This window comes from Harpia harpyja, chromosome 9 (genome assembly GCF_026419915.1).
Source record: "Harpia harpyja isolate bHarHar1 chromosome 9, bHarHar1 primary haplotype, whole genome shotgun sequence".
Classification (NCBI taxonomy): Eukaryota; Metazoa; Chordata; class Aves; order Accipitriformes; family Accipitridae; genus Harpia; species Harpia harpyja.
The window spans coordinates 43,215,625-43,229,200 of record NC_068948.1 but is presented as its reverse complement, the minus strand read 5'-3'; the positions used below and the strand labels follow the sequence as shown (position 1 = coordinate 43,229,200).

The window sequence follows — 13,576 nt, the reverse complement described above, 5'->3', positions numbered from 1 at the left end:
GGAACTAGATTCCTGGGGGTTTTAATCCAGAGATGTGCCTACGTATGGCTCAGGAAGGGCCTTGAGCTCACACGCATTGGCAGCTGCACCTGCACCATCCACAGGCCAAATCCACAGTTTCAAACAGTACTCTCACCAATTGTCTAACACGCAAACAGCCTGAATAATTTTGCTATCAGTTGCACAGATACTGACTATACAAACTCTGCGACAGACTATGATCGCTTTTTAGGTGATCTCCACGTTTAGGTGGAGATACGGCACAAGAAGAGTGCTGGTTTTCTCTTTGATTATTTTTCTACAAAATTATTTGTTCTTACTGGTACTTGAACTCCTGAGATCAAACAATGCAGTGTTTTGGTGTGGAATATGTAAATTACTTAGGACTTCCTTTCCCAGTTATTAAGGCTTTTCAATACATATGTAAAAACGCAGTAACAAAAGGCAACGTGCTAGGTTTTGCATCTATCTTAAAAGTAATTTTAGTTTAGCGTAGGTTCAAACCAAAATATTGACATGGTTATTTAATTAAACTAAGTTGATTTTTTTTTTATTTTAACCATAAGTTTATGATCCATTGACACAAGTATCTCATTAACATGCATTTGTCTTTTAAATGGGGAGAGCTGTATTAGCACTGAAGAACACAGACCCTTATGGTCAAAGGAAAGGTGACACAGAAAGCAAGGGCAGTTAACTTGAAAGTACCAATCCACAATGCTTTTGATAATTACAATCTAATTAGTTGTTCTAAAGATGCTTGGAGTAGGATGCGCCTACTTTGAGGATCTTTTTGGTAGGACCCAAGCACAAGTAAAAGATTGAAATCAGTGGAACATCACCACTGCAAACTGTGTCACTGACATTGGAGGGTGTTCACGCACCAGAACAGGTTGCCCAGGGGGGTGGTGGAGGCCAACCCGCCTGGACAGTGCCCCAGGCAACCTGCTCTACTCAACGATGCTTTGAGCACACAGGTTGGACTAGCTGAAATCCAGAAGTGCTGTCCAGCCACAACTGTGCTGTGATCTGTGCGTGTTTCTTAGAGAATGACAGACAGTTTTTAGCAGTATTGCTTTTCCCCTAACATTGACTCAAAAGCTATAGACTCTTTTCTCTGGATTTATACAATAGGATTTGGTTAAGAGGAGTAAGAATATTTTTTTAAGGCAATTGTCTCTAACCAACTCTAATTTCCTATTTCTTCTGCATAGGATATTGTGGCATGGTTCCACAGTTATATTTGTCCAATTTGTGTGCAATTCATCTGGAAACAAACCAACCCAGTATGGCTAAAATAGCATGTCTGGGTTGAAGATATTTTTTTTTAGCACATAAAATGGCATCTTCTAAATACTTCTGATCAACAATATGGCTAATGTCTGTGGTTTTAATTCTAAACCTTCCTTAATCTCAACCTTCAAAAAAGTATTCTAGCCTTCAAAGCTCACCCCTGTCAAGTCCCACACATCCTGAAATCCACTTAGATGACCTCCATTTCACATTCACTCTGCAACTCATGCATTTAAAACACCACACCCTATAGCTCATTCTGCTTTATCCTCAAATGTATGATGTAGCTGAGGAGCAGGAGAAAGGCTGGAGTGTTACCAGACATGAGTGTCTGTTATTTAACAGACTTATGCTCACAGATACCCTGCTAGAAAAGGGTTTGCAGCTAGCCCAGTGTTAAAGCAACCCCCACCACATATCACCCACCCCAGTAAAGCACTTGGGCAGCCCATCGTATAAGCCAACTCATGCCCCAAGCATCAGGGTAGCCAAGGACACTGCTGGGCTGCAGGGAGATCCCTTGAATCCAGCATACAAATCACCAGCTCAAACCCAAAATGATAATGAGTCCTATTACCTTTATTTTTAAGGTCATGAAACCTCATCATGTGAAAAGCGTGAGATGGCGTGATATTACCTAATAAAACAGACAGTATAAACTGTGACTTATCTAAAAAAAAAAAAAAAATCAAAATATTTGAATATTTTATGCTTTCACCTTTGTCTCTTTTCCATTGAAATTTTTAGCACTTTGTAAGTTTAAACACCTCATAAATTATTTTTTGATATTCTTGAAATACACACAGTTCAGCTGTCACTCAGAGACAGTTGCTTGACAGTTCAAAGATGTTATCACAGTCAGTTGTGGGGAAAAATTATCTTTTACTGACAACTAGTATTTTTAAGACATTTGAAATGAGAAAAAAATTAATTCTTTAGTCTCCAAGTTGGCACAATCAATTTATCAGATCTGTTGTGGCAAAAACTATGGGTATGTTATCTCTGATGTATTATACTGCAGTGTATAAATAGTTTAGTGAAAAGTAGCTATCAAAATCCAAATTCAGTGTTTCACTGTAATTGAAAAATCAGCATATTCTCAATAAGTGCAAGTGAGCTCCTCCCTCAGAAACAACTAAACTGAGTGCAGAAATTCAGCTGCTGTTTGGAAAGATGAATGAGTTTTTCCACTTGCTGCTACATAAAGTGGAAATACAAATCATCAAAATACCCTTAATAACAAAAGCTCTTACTGGCTAAAATTAACAAGTTAATAACAAAGGCTTCTATTTAACTGTAATTTTCTTTCACATGTTTATGTGGAGCATCAGTTAGAATCCGAGATAAAATAGGTAAGCCAAGGTGCTCACAATCAAGAGCTCAAACAGGTATTCTTCAGAGAAACTTGCAACTTTTTTCTTCCTTCCCATCTGCAATGATGAAGCAAGTGATTCCAATACAAGCACGGAGCTTTTTGCCACCTGTCTAGTAGTTTTTGAATGCCATAAAATTTTGTACATGTTTCAGCGCACAAAAATTTTTGCATTGCATGGTTTAACTGCTGTTCCTCTGTTATCCCAAAACACAGCTAATTCATTATGGGTGAAACTAATTCCAGTGCCCTGAGACTGCCAAATCCTTAAGAGCATTTAATTGAGTTTTCACTCTTTGATTATTACTAATTCAGCGCAAAATACATAGTTTTAAGATGGTTTAAGATTTGCAAGTATTTTGGAAGGCAAAATCAGAAATAAAACCCACCTTCAAAATGCAGATAAATGTTATAAAATAACTAGAATACAATTTCAGTAAGAACAACTGGAAAGTACTGCAATTTTGTAGAAATAGCCAACTGCATAAATACAAGATTGGAAATAAATAGCCAAAGAACAATTTTGCAGCTTGACTTCGTAGCTGATCACAAACTATACACGTCAGCAACACTCTGCTGTTGCAAAAAAAAAGAACACCCAGACCTTGGGTTGGGATAGACAACATGTTGTGTGTTATGTAGGGCTTGCAAAGTAGTACTCTCCCCTAGAAGACCTGGTCCAGCAGTGGACACCACAAGGCAAATATGAATCAGACTGGAACAAATTTGGAGGGCAGCAGTGTAAGTTTAGAAAACATGAAAATCTATGAGAAAAGACTTAGAAAATCTAAACTTGCTTCATCCAGGGGTAAGAACACTGAAGTGATGATGCGGTTGCTGCAAAAATGAACTATTTTCAGTGTCTGTGGGAACAGGACAAGCAGCAACGGACTCAAGTACCAGCAAGGAAGCTTATTATGGGTTTTTTTAGACACGAGGCAAGCTCTGACAGTCTGAAAAGTTTATATAATGAAATAGATGGCATAGAGAGGTTATGGGATCTCCATCATACAACACTATAAAAAATAATTTTATGGAAATCAATTAGGAACAGTTCAGTTGGAGCTGAACCTATCTTAGGTAAGGGGTAAAATAGCCAATTTTCTCAAGTCCCTTCCAACAGTATCCCAGTGACTCCTACAGGAAATCTCTGTTGCCAGAAGCCTACACCACAGGCTTGGGAACTGACATAACATCAAGAATGTTTTGACAGGTTCTTGTACTTTTGACCAGAACAAAGCACAGCACTCCTAAATATCTACTCGAGATTGTATCTTGCTGTTTGAGGCATTAGTATGGTGAAGATAAAATGTTTTTCTGTTTGCTGTAACTGCCATAGCAATCAGCAAATTGGTTCTAGTGGAATGTGTGTTCCCATGTGGTTGCATTTTATGCTCTCAAATTTTATGATGCGTAGTATTGTGTTCTTCTCCCTTCATCATGGTTTGAGCCATCCAGTTACATGCAAGGAATATTCCCCCACACACACCACCCACCTATTTGAAACAATAAATCTTAATGCTCTGGCTTCTCAGGTGCAACCAGCTTCTGTGTAGTTTCATAAAATAGATAAGGCTCACTTAACTATTACTCTACATGGAATGTACAAGCTCATTTTTCCTTCTAGAAATTTGTATTCTGCAACAAGATTTTTACTATTCCCATCAAGTGGCATAAAAGGTATTAGTAAATTAAAAGAAATTTTTAAAAAAGAGGTATATGTGGCCAGGTAAAATAAAATGCTGCTTTCTTGGAGCAGTGCAACTCACTGACAAAAAAAAAAAAAAAATCTGTATGTTGGAAATGCCAAGTATCTTATGAAGCCTTTGAAGACATAAAAATAGAGGACTTTTCACAAGTTGAATAACTAAGAAGCTGTCTGTAGTCAAAAATACTTTGGAAATTAATAGGAGTAATTACTTACAAATTTCATTAAATGTCAGTTCTGGCTTGGTTTTAAACCCTAGCTTGCCTCAGTTTTGCAAAAGGTTTTTATAGATTACAGTGCTACCCACTCTACAAACTGTATGCCCTAGAAAAAGCAGGTCCAAAAAGTAAATCACAGTATAAGTTTGTTGACAAATGAATTTGTAAAAAGAACAGTTTACACCAGAAAGATCAAAGTCAGAGCCTTTATTAAATGTTCCTTCTTTAAACAGACTGCATTTAATCCCCCCTTCGCATTTGTGATCTAAGGCTATTTTAAATACTTTGTTTTACAGGGATTTTCAGTCTTCAGAACCGTCACAAGCAGCAAGTTAGCAGTACACAAAAACAATACGCTTTAACTTTCACCAAGTTCTATTCCTGCTTCATAGGGTCTGTGGAAAAGACCAACAATACTTCCAGTACTGGAGTTTTTGCACAGACCCTGGAAAGGAAATAGGTGTCACCAGAGTTTAAGCCTGATGTGCTCTAGCCACATCTCACAATTGGCCACAATTTACTAGTATTGATTAGTATATCTGTTTCTTGCGCATTATCTGTTTCAAAAAGGGGACCAAATTTTCAATTTTCAGCTAATGTGGGTCTAATTAAGGCTATTCTGGTATATTTGATACTAAAATACTCTCTGGGAGTCCTTTTCATGAAATCCCATCAGAATTAACATTTTCAAAAATGAAAACATTTAAAATAGGTGTTTGAGTTGAAATGCTGATGCAGCGGTTGGTTCAGTGTTTTCTTGTCTTCTGGAGCTTTATTATCACGTCAGTATAGTGTCATCTATCTGTTCATCAGAGTCAGCCTGGCCAGCCAGCTTCTTCAGAGATCTCCTGCAGCTTTCGTTGAGAAGCTCCAAGCTGGCAGCATCTAGAATCTTGGAAACCGACTGTGGAAGAAAGATAGCACCAATTACCAATTCCTTATGACATACCATTCAAAATAAGAATAAATCTAAGTGCCTTACAAGCTGTATTTATCTAAAATCTTTCAAACATACTAAAATCCTTCATCTGGTTTTATGATTCCAGACATGGGAACTATCCAAAAGCAGCTAAGACTTAGAAAAGCGGTCTGGAAATGGGTGTTCAAAGTGGTCCATCCTAAAATACTCTCTCTAGCACCACTAATGGTGCAGTAGGATTATACAAGTGACAAAAGCAATAAACTAGCAGTCCTAGCTGAGGTAACTACAGCACAGCAAGGGAAATTTGAAAGGCATTTTGAAAGCAAGGCTATTAGGTTAAACATGGGAGGCATGTTAAATACCTTGATTTTATTAATACTGCAACCAAAAGGTTGTACAGTATCAGTACTGCTTATTTCTTCAAGGCGTAGCATGAGAATACTGAAGAAGGCTTAAAGGCAAATAGGAATGTCCCACTCCATCTATTCCGTAAGAGACTGCCAGCACATTCTGAGGCTCCAGGCACAACACTTAACCATACACAGAGCAACGTGACACAGCCTTGTACCAAGGATTACATTTTCTTCTGTCTCATACCTCAAGCACTTCTTCACCCGCTCTCATCTTCAGGAGATTGACAATAGCTTGGTCGCTGTAGGCTCTTACACTGGTGTTTTTGTCCTTTGTGTTGTCCAGAAGTGCTTTGAGAATTGGTTTAATTGTCTGAGGATCCAGTGAGGGAAGATGGTTTTTATTTGCCCACCAAATCATCTTTTCTGCCACTAACTTTATGTCACTGGATGAGTTCTGAAGACACTGAAGGAGGCAAAGGTGGACTTAAATTCACATATACCAAGGACAGGTATTTAACACAGTAGTTCATCTTTTTTTGTAATTTAAGTATTTTAAACTATAACAATTATAGCAAACAGTTTTCAACTCATGGGTACACAGGAGACAAACTTGTTAACCAACAAGCTTGACTAAACTGTGTAACAGTAAGCGAAGATGAAACCTTGAAAACAAGACACTTTTTCAAAAGAAAACTTTGAAAAATGTGGTTGACGACAGGGTCACACGCTCCTCTCAACTGCCTCAGGAAATGACAATGACCACTAAGCATGGCAAAAGCTGATAGTGTTAGTACCTCATTAAAATACACTCAATTGGCAGCAACAGCCAAGTCAATCTCTGTTTGGAGTATAAGATGCGTTTCAGCAGTGGATTTCATTTAAAAATAAAATTAAAAATAAACCTTTGTATTTTTTATTTAAATCTCAACACATTTAAAATATGAAAGCTGACATCTGAATGTCAACTGCATTATTAATCCCACGATAAAGGTATTGTGACAATTGTCATACTTAAATTTTATATTTTAATACAATACTATGATACAAATTAACATATAAATTTAGGATTTCAAACAAAAAGTCTGCTTTGAAGAATGATGGCCTGCATCATGTCAACTTGCATGTTTGGTAGTTTTTCAAGTAAATTGAAAAGGAATGTAAAACCTGAAAATGTAACACATTTATATTTACAATAAAGATGACAGACAAAATAAAAAGCAGGTCTTCTGCTCCAGCACTACCCCTCACTATCTTCCCCTATCTCTCCTAAGACATTAAAAACATCCTGAGGTTCTAATGTTCATCAGACCCTGTCTACCGTGAGGGATACTTTGAGAGGGTGGGGGAGGGGGGAAGAAAAAACAAACAAACAAACCCACACACACCAAAAAAACAGAACAACCAAGAAAGAAAGGAGTTTTGAGGTAGAATATTTAAATAGATACGAATTGAAAAAAGCATTAACTTCAATAGTTTCTTATCTCAGTCTTTTGGACCTACTCCCTTCCACAATAGTGGAAGTAAAAAATACTGCAGCAAAACCAGGTAAGGTGAGAGTTGGTATTTGATGCATTTCTAACAAAGGCCCTCTGACCTTTAGCAACCTTAAAAACCTGACAACTCCCCCCAGCTCTTCTCTGCCAGCTGTTTGTTACTGCAAAGGGAAAAATTAATTTGTAAGAATCAAAACTAAAGTTTACCACAGAAAGATCAAAAGTCTCATTTCTGTATTGCAGCAGGGATTGTGGTATGGTATTCACAACTACAGAGCAGACTGATAAAGTGGTTCTGTCTGTACTTCACCACAAAAAGAAATACCTAGATTTTCAGGGATCAGGGGATTTAGTTTCCCAAGATAAAGCAACTGAGCTTTTAGTTTTCATGCTGGGTTACCATACAGAAATTTGGTAAGAGAAACCCACCCATGAGTTAGCTCAAAACAAAGATTCAGATCACATGAGAACAACACCAGGTAGTTATCATAAAAAGTCTTACCTTAATAAAGAGGTTGGAAAGTTTTGGAGGCAGGTTCCCTCCTCCTTCCATGTGGTATTTCATAAGAAAGCCCATCCCTCTGATGCCACTAACTGCAATGGGAATCTTCAACATAAAGACAAAAACTGGTATTACTAGAGCAGAGTTCCAACAGCCTTTATAATTAGGCTCATGGTCTGGTAAGCTTTTGCAGAAGGCTAAATCGATCTTTCAAAAAAACTGTAGCATGCAAAGCAGGAAAACATTGGGTTAATGTTACTGGGTAATATGATGAAAAAATCATAATGCGAGTATGAGCCACATGGAATAAAATGGCAGGCCCCATGGAGACCTCAAGTTCCCTACACCAAATAACTCATTCAGCCCTAGATTTAAAGTCTTCTTCCTAAAATGAAATATTTGCACTTCTTGCAAACCTGGCCTGTGAATGAGAACTTTAATAGAGAAACAGAAGCATAATTTGCTCCCAATGAAAGCTACTCTGCAGCTGAAGATTATTTAATCTTTGTCTCCACAGAGATCAGAACTCAAAGAATCAGGACAGTCGTGTAATTTCATTATAAAAACTGCATCTAGCCAAGGGAGAATCTTCAGATTGCACATGGGGACTTGTGTTCTGTTTGGTAACACAGAGAACCTGCACACCTTTTAAAACTACTCCCAACAAGCACTTCCAACTCTCATGTAGCACTTACCCTGTCAGCAGTGGCATTGCTGAGGATCATCTCCTGAACGCTGTTGTAGTATTTGGGGGAACACAGCCTGCTAGGAGCAACGTTTACAGCCACAGAGAGAGCCAGGCTTCGTCCATGTCTCACCATCCAGTCAATGCCAGAGACATCTGCTGCAAATGAAAGAAAAGAACAATAGCAAGGCTCCTGCTATCCATTCCTTTTCATCTAAGAAAGCTTTTGTCAGTTTGTCGATTCAATTCCATAAAATGAAATAATAAGGAGCATCTAAAGCGATACCTTGCTTCCTCCACTCCTCCCAAAAAGCCATACGAACAGTGCTAAAACACACCACCTCTACCAGACAGGAACACCTTCTGGGCAGATACGGAAACCAGCTACAAACAAGTGACTTGGTATTGTTCAACCCAGTTATTTCTGATGGTCTCAGTCACATGTAATCAGCCCCACAATCACTTAGTGTATGAAGGAGCTTGGCATCGGAATTACACAAGCTTTGGCTTTCTAATAAAATTGTAAAAGTCATCTGTAATTTGAAACCGGCTAACAGATTCCCTTTTTAATACCACAGAGGGGAGTAATCCCATAGCACTCCCAACCACTACGAGTTCCTCCAAAATTCATGGTTTTTACTAACTTAGAGGCAAATTAGTTAATTCTCCAAAAGCATGTGAAACCATCAGATGTGGTCTGCAATTAGCCTAAGCCAATCTAAGATCACAGTGTCATCAAAAAAGGTGGAATGGCCCTCCCATCCACCCTGCCCAAACATCCTGTCACCTCCTATCCTCTCTGTGTCAGCACTAGCCATCAGTCAGCCATGCTGGTACTTTAAGCAACTCATCTGAAAACAAATCCAGGAAAAAAGTATGGGTAACCCCAAATTACAACCACCACCCTGTGCTCAACTATGTACCACAGTGCACAAATGAACAACCACAAGCAAAGAAAAGTACTAGAAAATCTAGAGTAGAGATTCAGGTTTAAGATAAAGAGGAGGAACTTATATAGTTAGTCACAAAGTTTGCCTGAACCAATGACTAAGAAGGTATCTTCCCCTGCTTTCTGAATCGGTTCGAGTCACCAAAACCAGCTTCACTTACCCAGTAAGTGCTGGTGGAGAACAGTGCTGAGCTCCTCTTCTGACAGAAATGCACACAGTTCTGCTAAGCAGCCAGCTGAGGCCATGCGGGTGGCATCCTAACGAGGAGAGGAAGAAAAGAGTAACACCAGTTGAGCTCACCACACATCAGAGATAAGGAGCAAGAGCAGCAAGGGACAGAGGATGATGTGAAGTAAAAAGAGAAGGAGGAAATAAACATTACTAGTATTTCACTCCTACTACCTGTGGATTTCTGTCAGTTCGCAAGGTTTCTTGTACATAATGGAACTTAAAGCCAAATCCACAGTCAAAAAAAGCCAGCAGAGACTGAAGAATTACAGACCTTATATAAACTCTGATTTGTTAAATGGAAAAGTGAATGTTTTAAGATGTGTTAAGAGTTAAGTTTAGATTCACAGCCTAGAAAGTAGGCATTACTTCTAGCCATCTCTAGAGGAGCTTATCTCTGTGATAAACTCATACTACTTTTAATTTAAAACTTTCAGGCTTTTGTTGTTTGGTTTGCTTACATAACCATCCCATCACTACTCCTCTCCACCCTGAAACTTACTATCCAGTGGGAATTTTTCAATTCTTCTATTTCTAGCATGCCAACAGTTGCATGTCTATGTTGCACAAATTAAAACATAAGAAAGAAATTAACAGATGATTAATTTTAATCTCACAGATGATACTGTTGCTGTCTGCCATATAAAGAAGACCCTACATTAAACTTGGAGACCTTGCTCATTGGAGAAAAATCTGCCGTTATCTGAAAAATTTCTCACACTAAATGATAAGCCCCACCTGAGAGCCCACAAACACACATATGTGCATATGGTGAAGGTATTGCAGGGTTTCTCCAAGATAAAAAGCAAATCCTGACTTCAGAGCTGCCTCAAACACGTTGGTGAGGAGCTGCAGGTCAAACCCTCATATACGGTTGCCAAGGAAACATTAAAGTCACAGATTTTCAGAGTCACCAGTGATGGGCTAGGGATCTCTAATTCTTGCACCTGACTCAGCTAACACACTACAGGGCTCCAACAAGATCGATTTTACACACTGTATTCAGTTTAGTGAGTAATGCTCAACCACATGCTGCTTTATGTAAGTTTCTTTCCACTCTATCATTAGTGATTTCCCCCCAAAGTTATTTTAGAAAATAATTCTGGTAGAAAGTTCAGATTTTAAATTTAAGAATGTCTACAGCAGGGATCCTTTGCAGCTGGCTAAAGCAGTACCTCATCATGTCCCAGCATCCCTAGAAGCACCGTGCTGATATTCTTCCTAATTGCAGCATCTACTTTTGCACCAGCTCCTCGTGTTACAAACCGCAGAGCTTGCAGCATTGTGTCCCTAGAAGTGATCACAACGTACAGTCAGACACTGCCTCTCCCTCCCACCCTAAAAAAGAAATTGAGTTCTGGATACCTGTAACAGTTTCTTACACAGTGTGCTGGTTTTGGCTGGGGTAGAGTTAATTTTCTTCACAGTAGCTAGTATGGGGCTGTGTTTTGGATTTGTGCTGGGAACAGTGTTGATAACACAGGGATGTTTTCGTTATTGCTGAGCAGTGCTTACACAGAGCCAAGGCCTTTTCTGCTTCTCACCCCACCCCACCAGCGAGTAGGCTGGGGGTGCACAAGAAGCTGGGGGGGGACACAGCCGGGACAGCTGACCCCAACTGACCCAAGGGATATTCCAGACCATATGACGTCATGCTCAGCATATAAAGCTGGGGGAAGAAGAAGGAAGGGGGGGATGTTCGGAGTGATGGTGTTTTGTCTTCCCAAGTAACCGTTATGTGTGATGCAGCCCTGCTTTCCTGGAGATGGCTGAACACCTGCCTGCCAATGGGAAGTGGTGAATGAATTCCTTGGCTTGCATGCACAGCTTTTGCTTTCTCTATTAAACTGTCTTTATCTCAACCCACAAGTTTTCTCACTTTTACCCTTCCAATTCTCTCCCCCATCCCAACGGGGAGGAGTGAGCGAGCAGCTGTATGGTGCTTAGTTGCTGGCTGGGGTTAAACCACAACACACAGCAATTACACTAATATGCCTTACAGTTTAGGAGACTGATACTCTCTGCACTGCTGAAAATTCCATGCTAGAGAGTATTTCCATGTTTGTGTCCTTGTGTCTGTCTGTTACAAAGTCAATAATTTCTGACTATTCAAACATTAAAAAAATTCTCAAATCAGGAAGTTAATTTCTTAGGGATCTGTGCACTTAGGATATAAGAACAGCTGCATTACTTCAGGTCAGACTGACGATACAGTCTCGTATCTGAGAGTGGGCTGCAGTGGGCTGCTGGGGGGTGTGCAGGAGAGAGGAGAACTGGGCAGATACCAAGCAATGCTTCCCCTGATACACGGTCACAGCTTAGCTTCTGACCCAGGAAGTCCCTATCGTCCACATTCTTTGTTTACAACCCTTGATTAACAGTCAACTGCTTTCACTAATAAGTAAATCTCACTCTCAGATTTGGGGTTTTGTTCATTCATCCTAGCCCTTTCTTTCATCCTTAGTAAGCAGGAAGGTCTGAGATATCACCTTCGGCTTACCTGATGGCAGAGTCATCACTGGAACGAATTCCGTTCAGTAGCTCCGTAAAGAGAGGATCCACTTTTACATGGATAACAATGAGTTTACCGAGAGCATCAGCAGCTTTAAGGCGAACAGCACGGTTTGAGTCTTGTAGAGCTTTGGTGAAGGTTGTTTGCAACTGGGGCAAAAATGGTTTCAGGGCAATCTCGACCTATACCAGAGATGAAAGAAGGGAAGTGGTGCAGTCGAGTCTGAAACAGTGGCTAGAAATCAAAGCCTGAAAACAGCATGACCTCTTCTACAGCAGTTAAGTTATCACAAATAGCCCTTATTCAGATCTAACACACTACTAAAATGGGAAAAACATGAAACAATACTTTACCACAAAACTTCTAGCCTTTTCAAATCTAATCTTATTTTCCACATACTGAAATACAAGGGTACCGTTGCTGAAAAATTTTACACTAACATGAACAGCCTTTTGTATGCAGAGCACTAAATAAAAGCTCAGTTCATAGATTCGTAAGATGATCATCTTTGGACTTAACAATTCATTAAAATGGTGGACACAGGAGAGATTAATTACATGGTAGTTTTTAATCACTTGCAAGTGGGATCAGCATTTAGCAATATTTCTAAGAAGCCCAGTGATTCAAGTACTGGGGGCTTTTTTGGTAGGCCAGAAGCTGCCGGAAGAATACAATCCAGTTACAGTGCCATTCCTAAATATCAAATCCACACCAGCAGACATCCTAGCTGTATTTACATAAACAGCAAGAGATACTTCTGAAGGTTACCATGGAAAACGTTCACAAACCACGGTCAATTACTTTGAATCTTACCTTAGCTAAAAGAAGGCTTAAAGTTTCAAGCAGAGCCACCTTGACATTCCAGCTGAACCGATCTCCCAAGATCCGAATAAGTGGCCCAGTAATGCTCACCACAGATGGTTTAAGAGCTTCAGCAGAAGTCAGCTTAATAACCAGCCCTAAGGCCTTTGCTGCCTCCTCCTTCTGCTCTGGATTACCAGTTAAAACACCTTCCCGCAGCACCAGGAGTATGGAAGTCACTCCCTGTCATGAAAATTGGATAAGAAAGCTTAGAAGCTAAGATGCAAAAAATATGTATCTTATTTTTTGCTCCTGTTATACACCAGATGCACAAATGTGGAGAGTTTCTCTCAATTTCCTGTTGACCTTCAGCTGCCTGCTTCCACATTTACAGATCTACTTCTATTTGGTTTGATTTCACGCATCTACGCTTACTAAGCCAGTTGCTATGAGAAAAGTAGTGGCGGCTCAGGGAATTTATAAACCAGAGAAATTTGGCACAGAAGTCCAGCTTTACTCCCCCACAAAAAGCAGCCAGC

At 39.5% G+C, this 13,576-nt stretch overlaps 1 protein-coding gene across 2 annotated transcripts in view; it reads right to left on the bottom strand.

The window, feature by feature from the left end:
* Positions 1-4,783: 4,783 nt before the first annotated feature.
* GCN1 (GCN1 activator of EIF2AK4) overlaps positions 4,784-13,576 on the bottom strand; it is a 44,679-nt gene continuing 35,886 nt past the window's right edge. The window contains exons 51-58 of one of the 2 annotated variants that reach the window (XM_052796170.1): positions 13,050-13,280; positions 12,225-12,418; positions 10,900-11,014; positions 9,657-9,753; positions 8,557-8,705; positions 7,862-7,966; positions 6,111-6,329; positions 4,784-5,495 (exon numbers count right to left, since the gene is read on the bottom strand). In XM_052796170.1, the coding sequence (XP_052652130.1) occupies positions 5,370-5,495; positions 6,111-6,329; positions 7,862-7,966; positions 8,557-8,705; positions 9,657-9,753; positions 10,900-11,014; positions 12,225-12,418; positions 13,050-13,280 (1,236 nt within the window). In that variant the 3' untranslated portion in view covers positions 4,784-5,369. The remainder of the gene's footprint in view (positions 5,496-6,110; positions 6,330-7,861; positions 7,967-8,556; positions 8,706-9,656; positions 9,754-10,899; positions 11,015-12,224; positions 12,419-13,049; positions 13,281-13,576) is intronic. The other variant, XM_052796171.1, reaches the window with a different exon arrangement.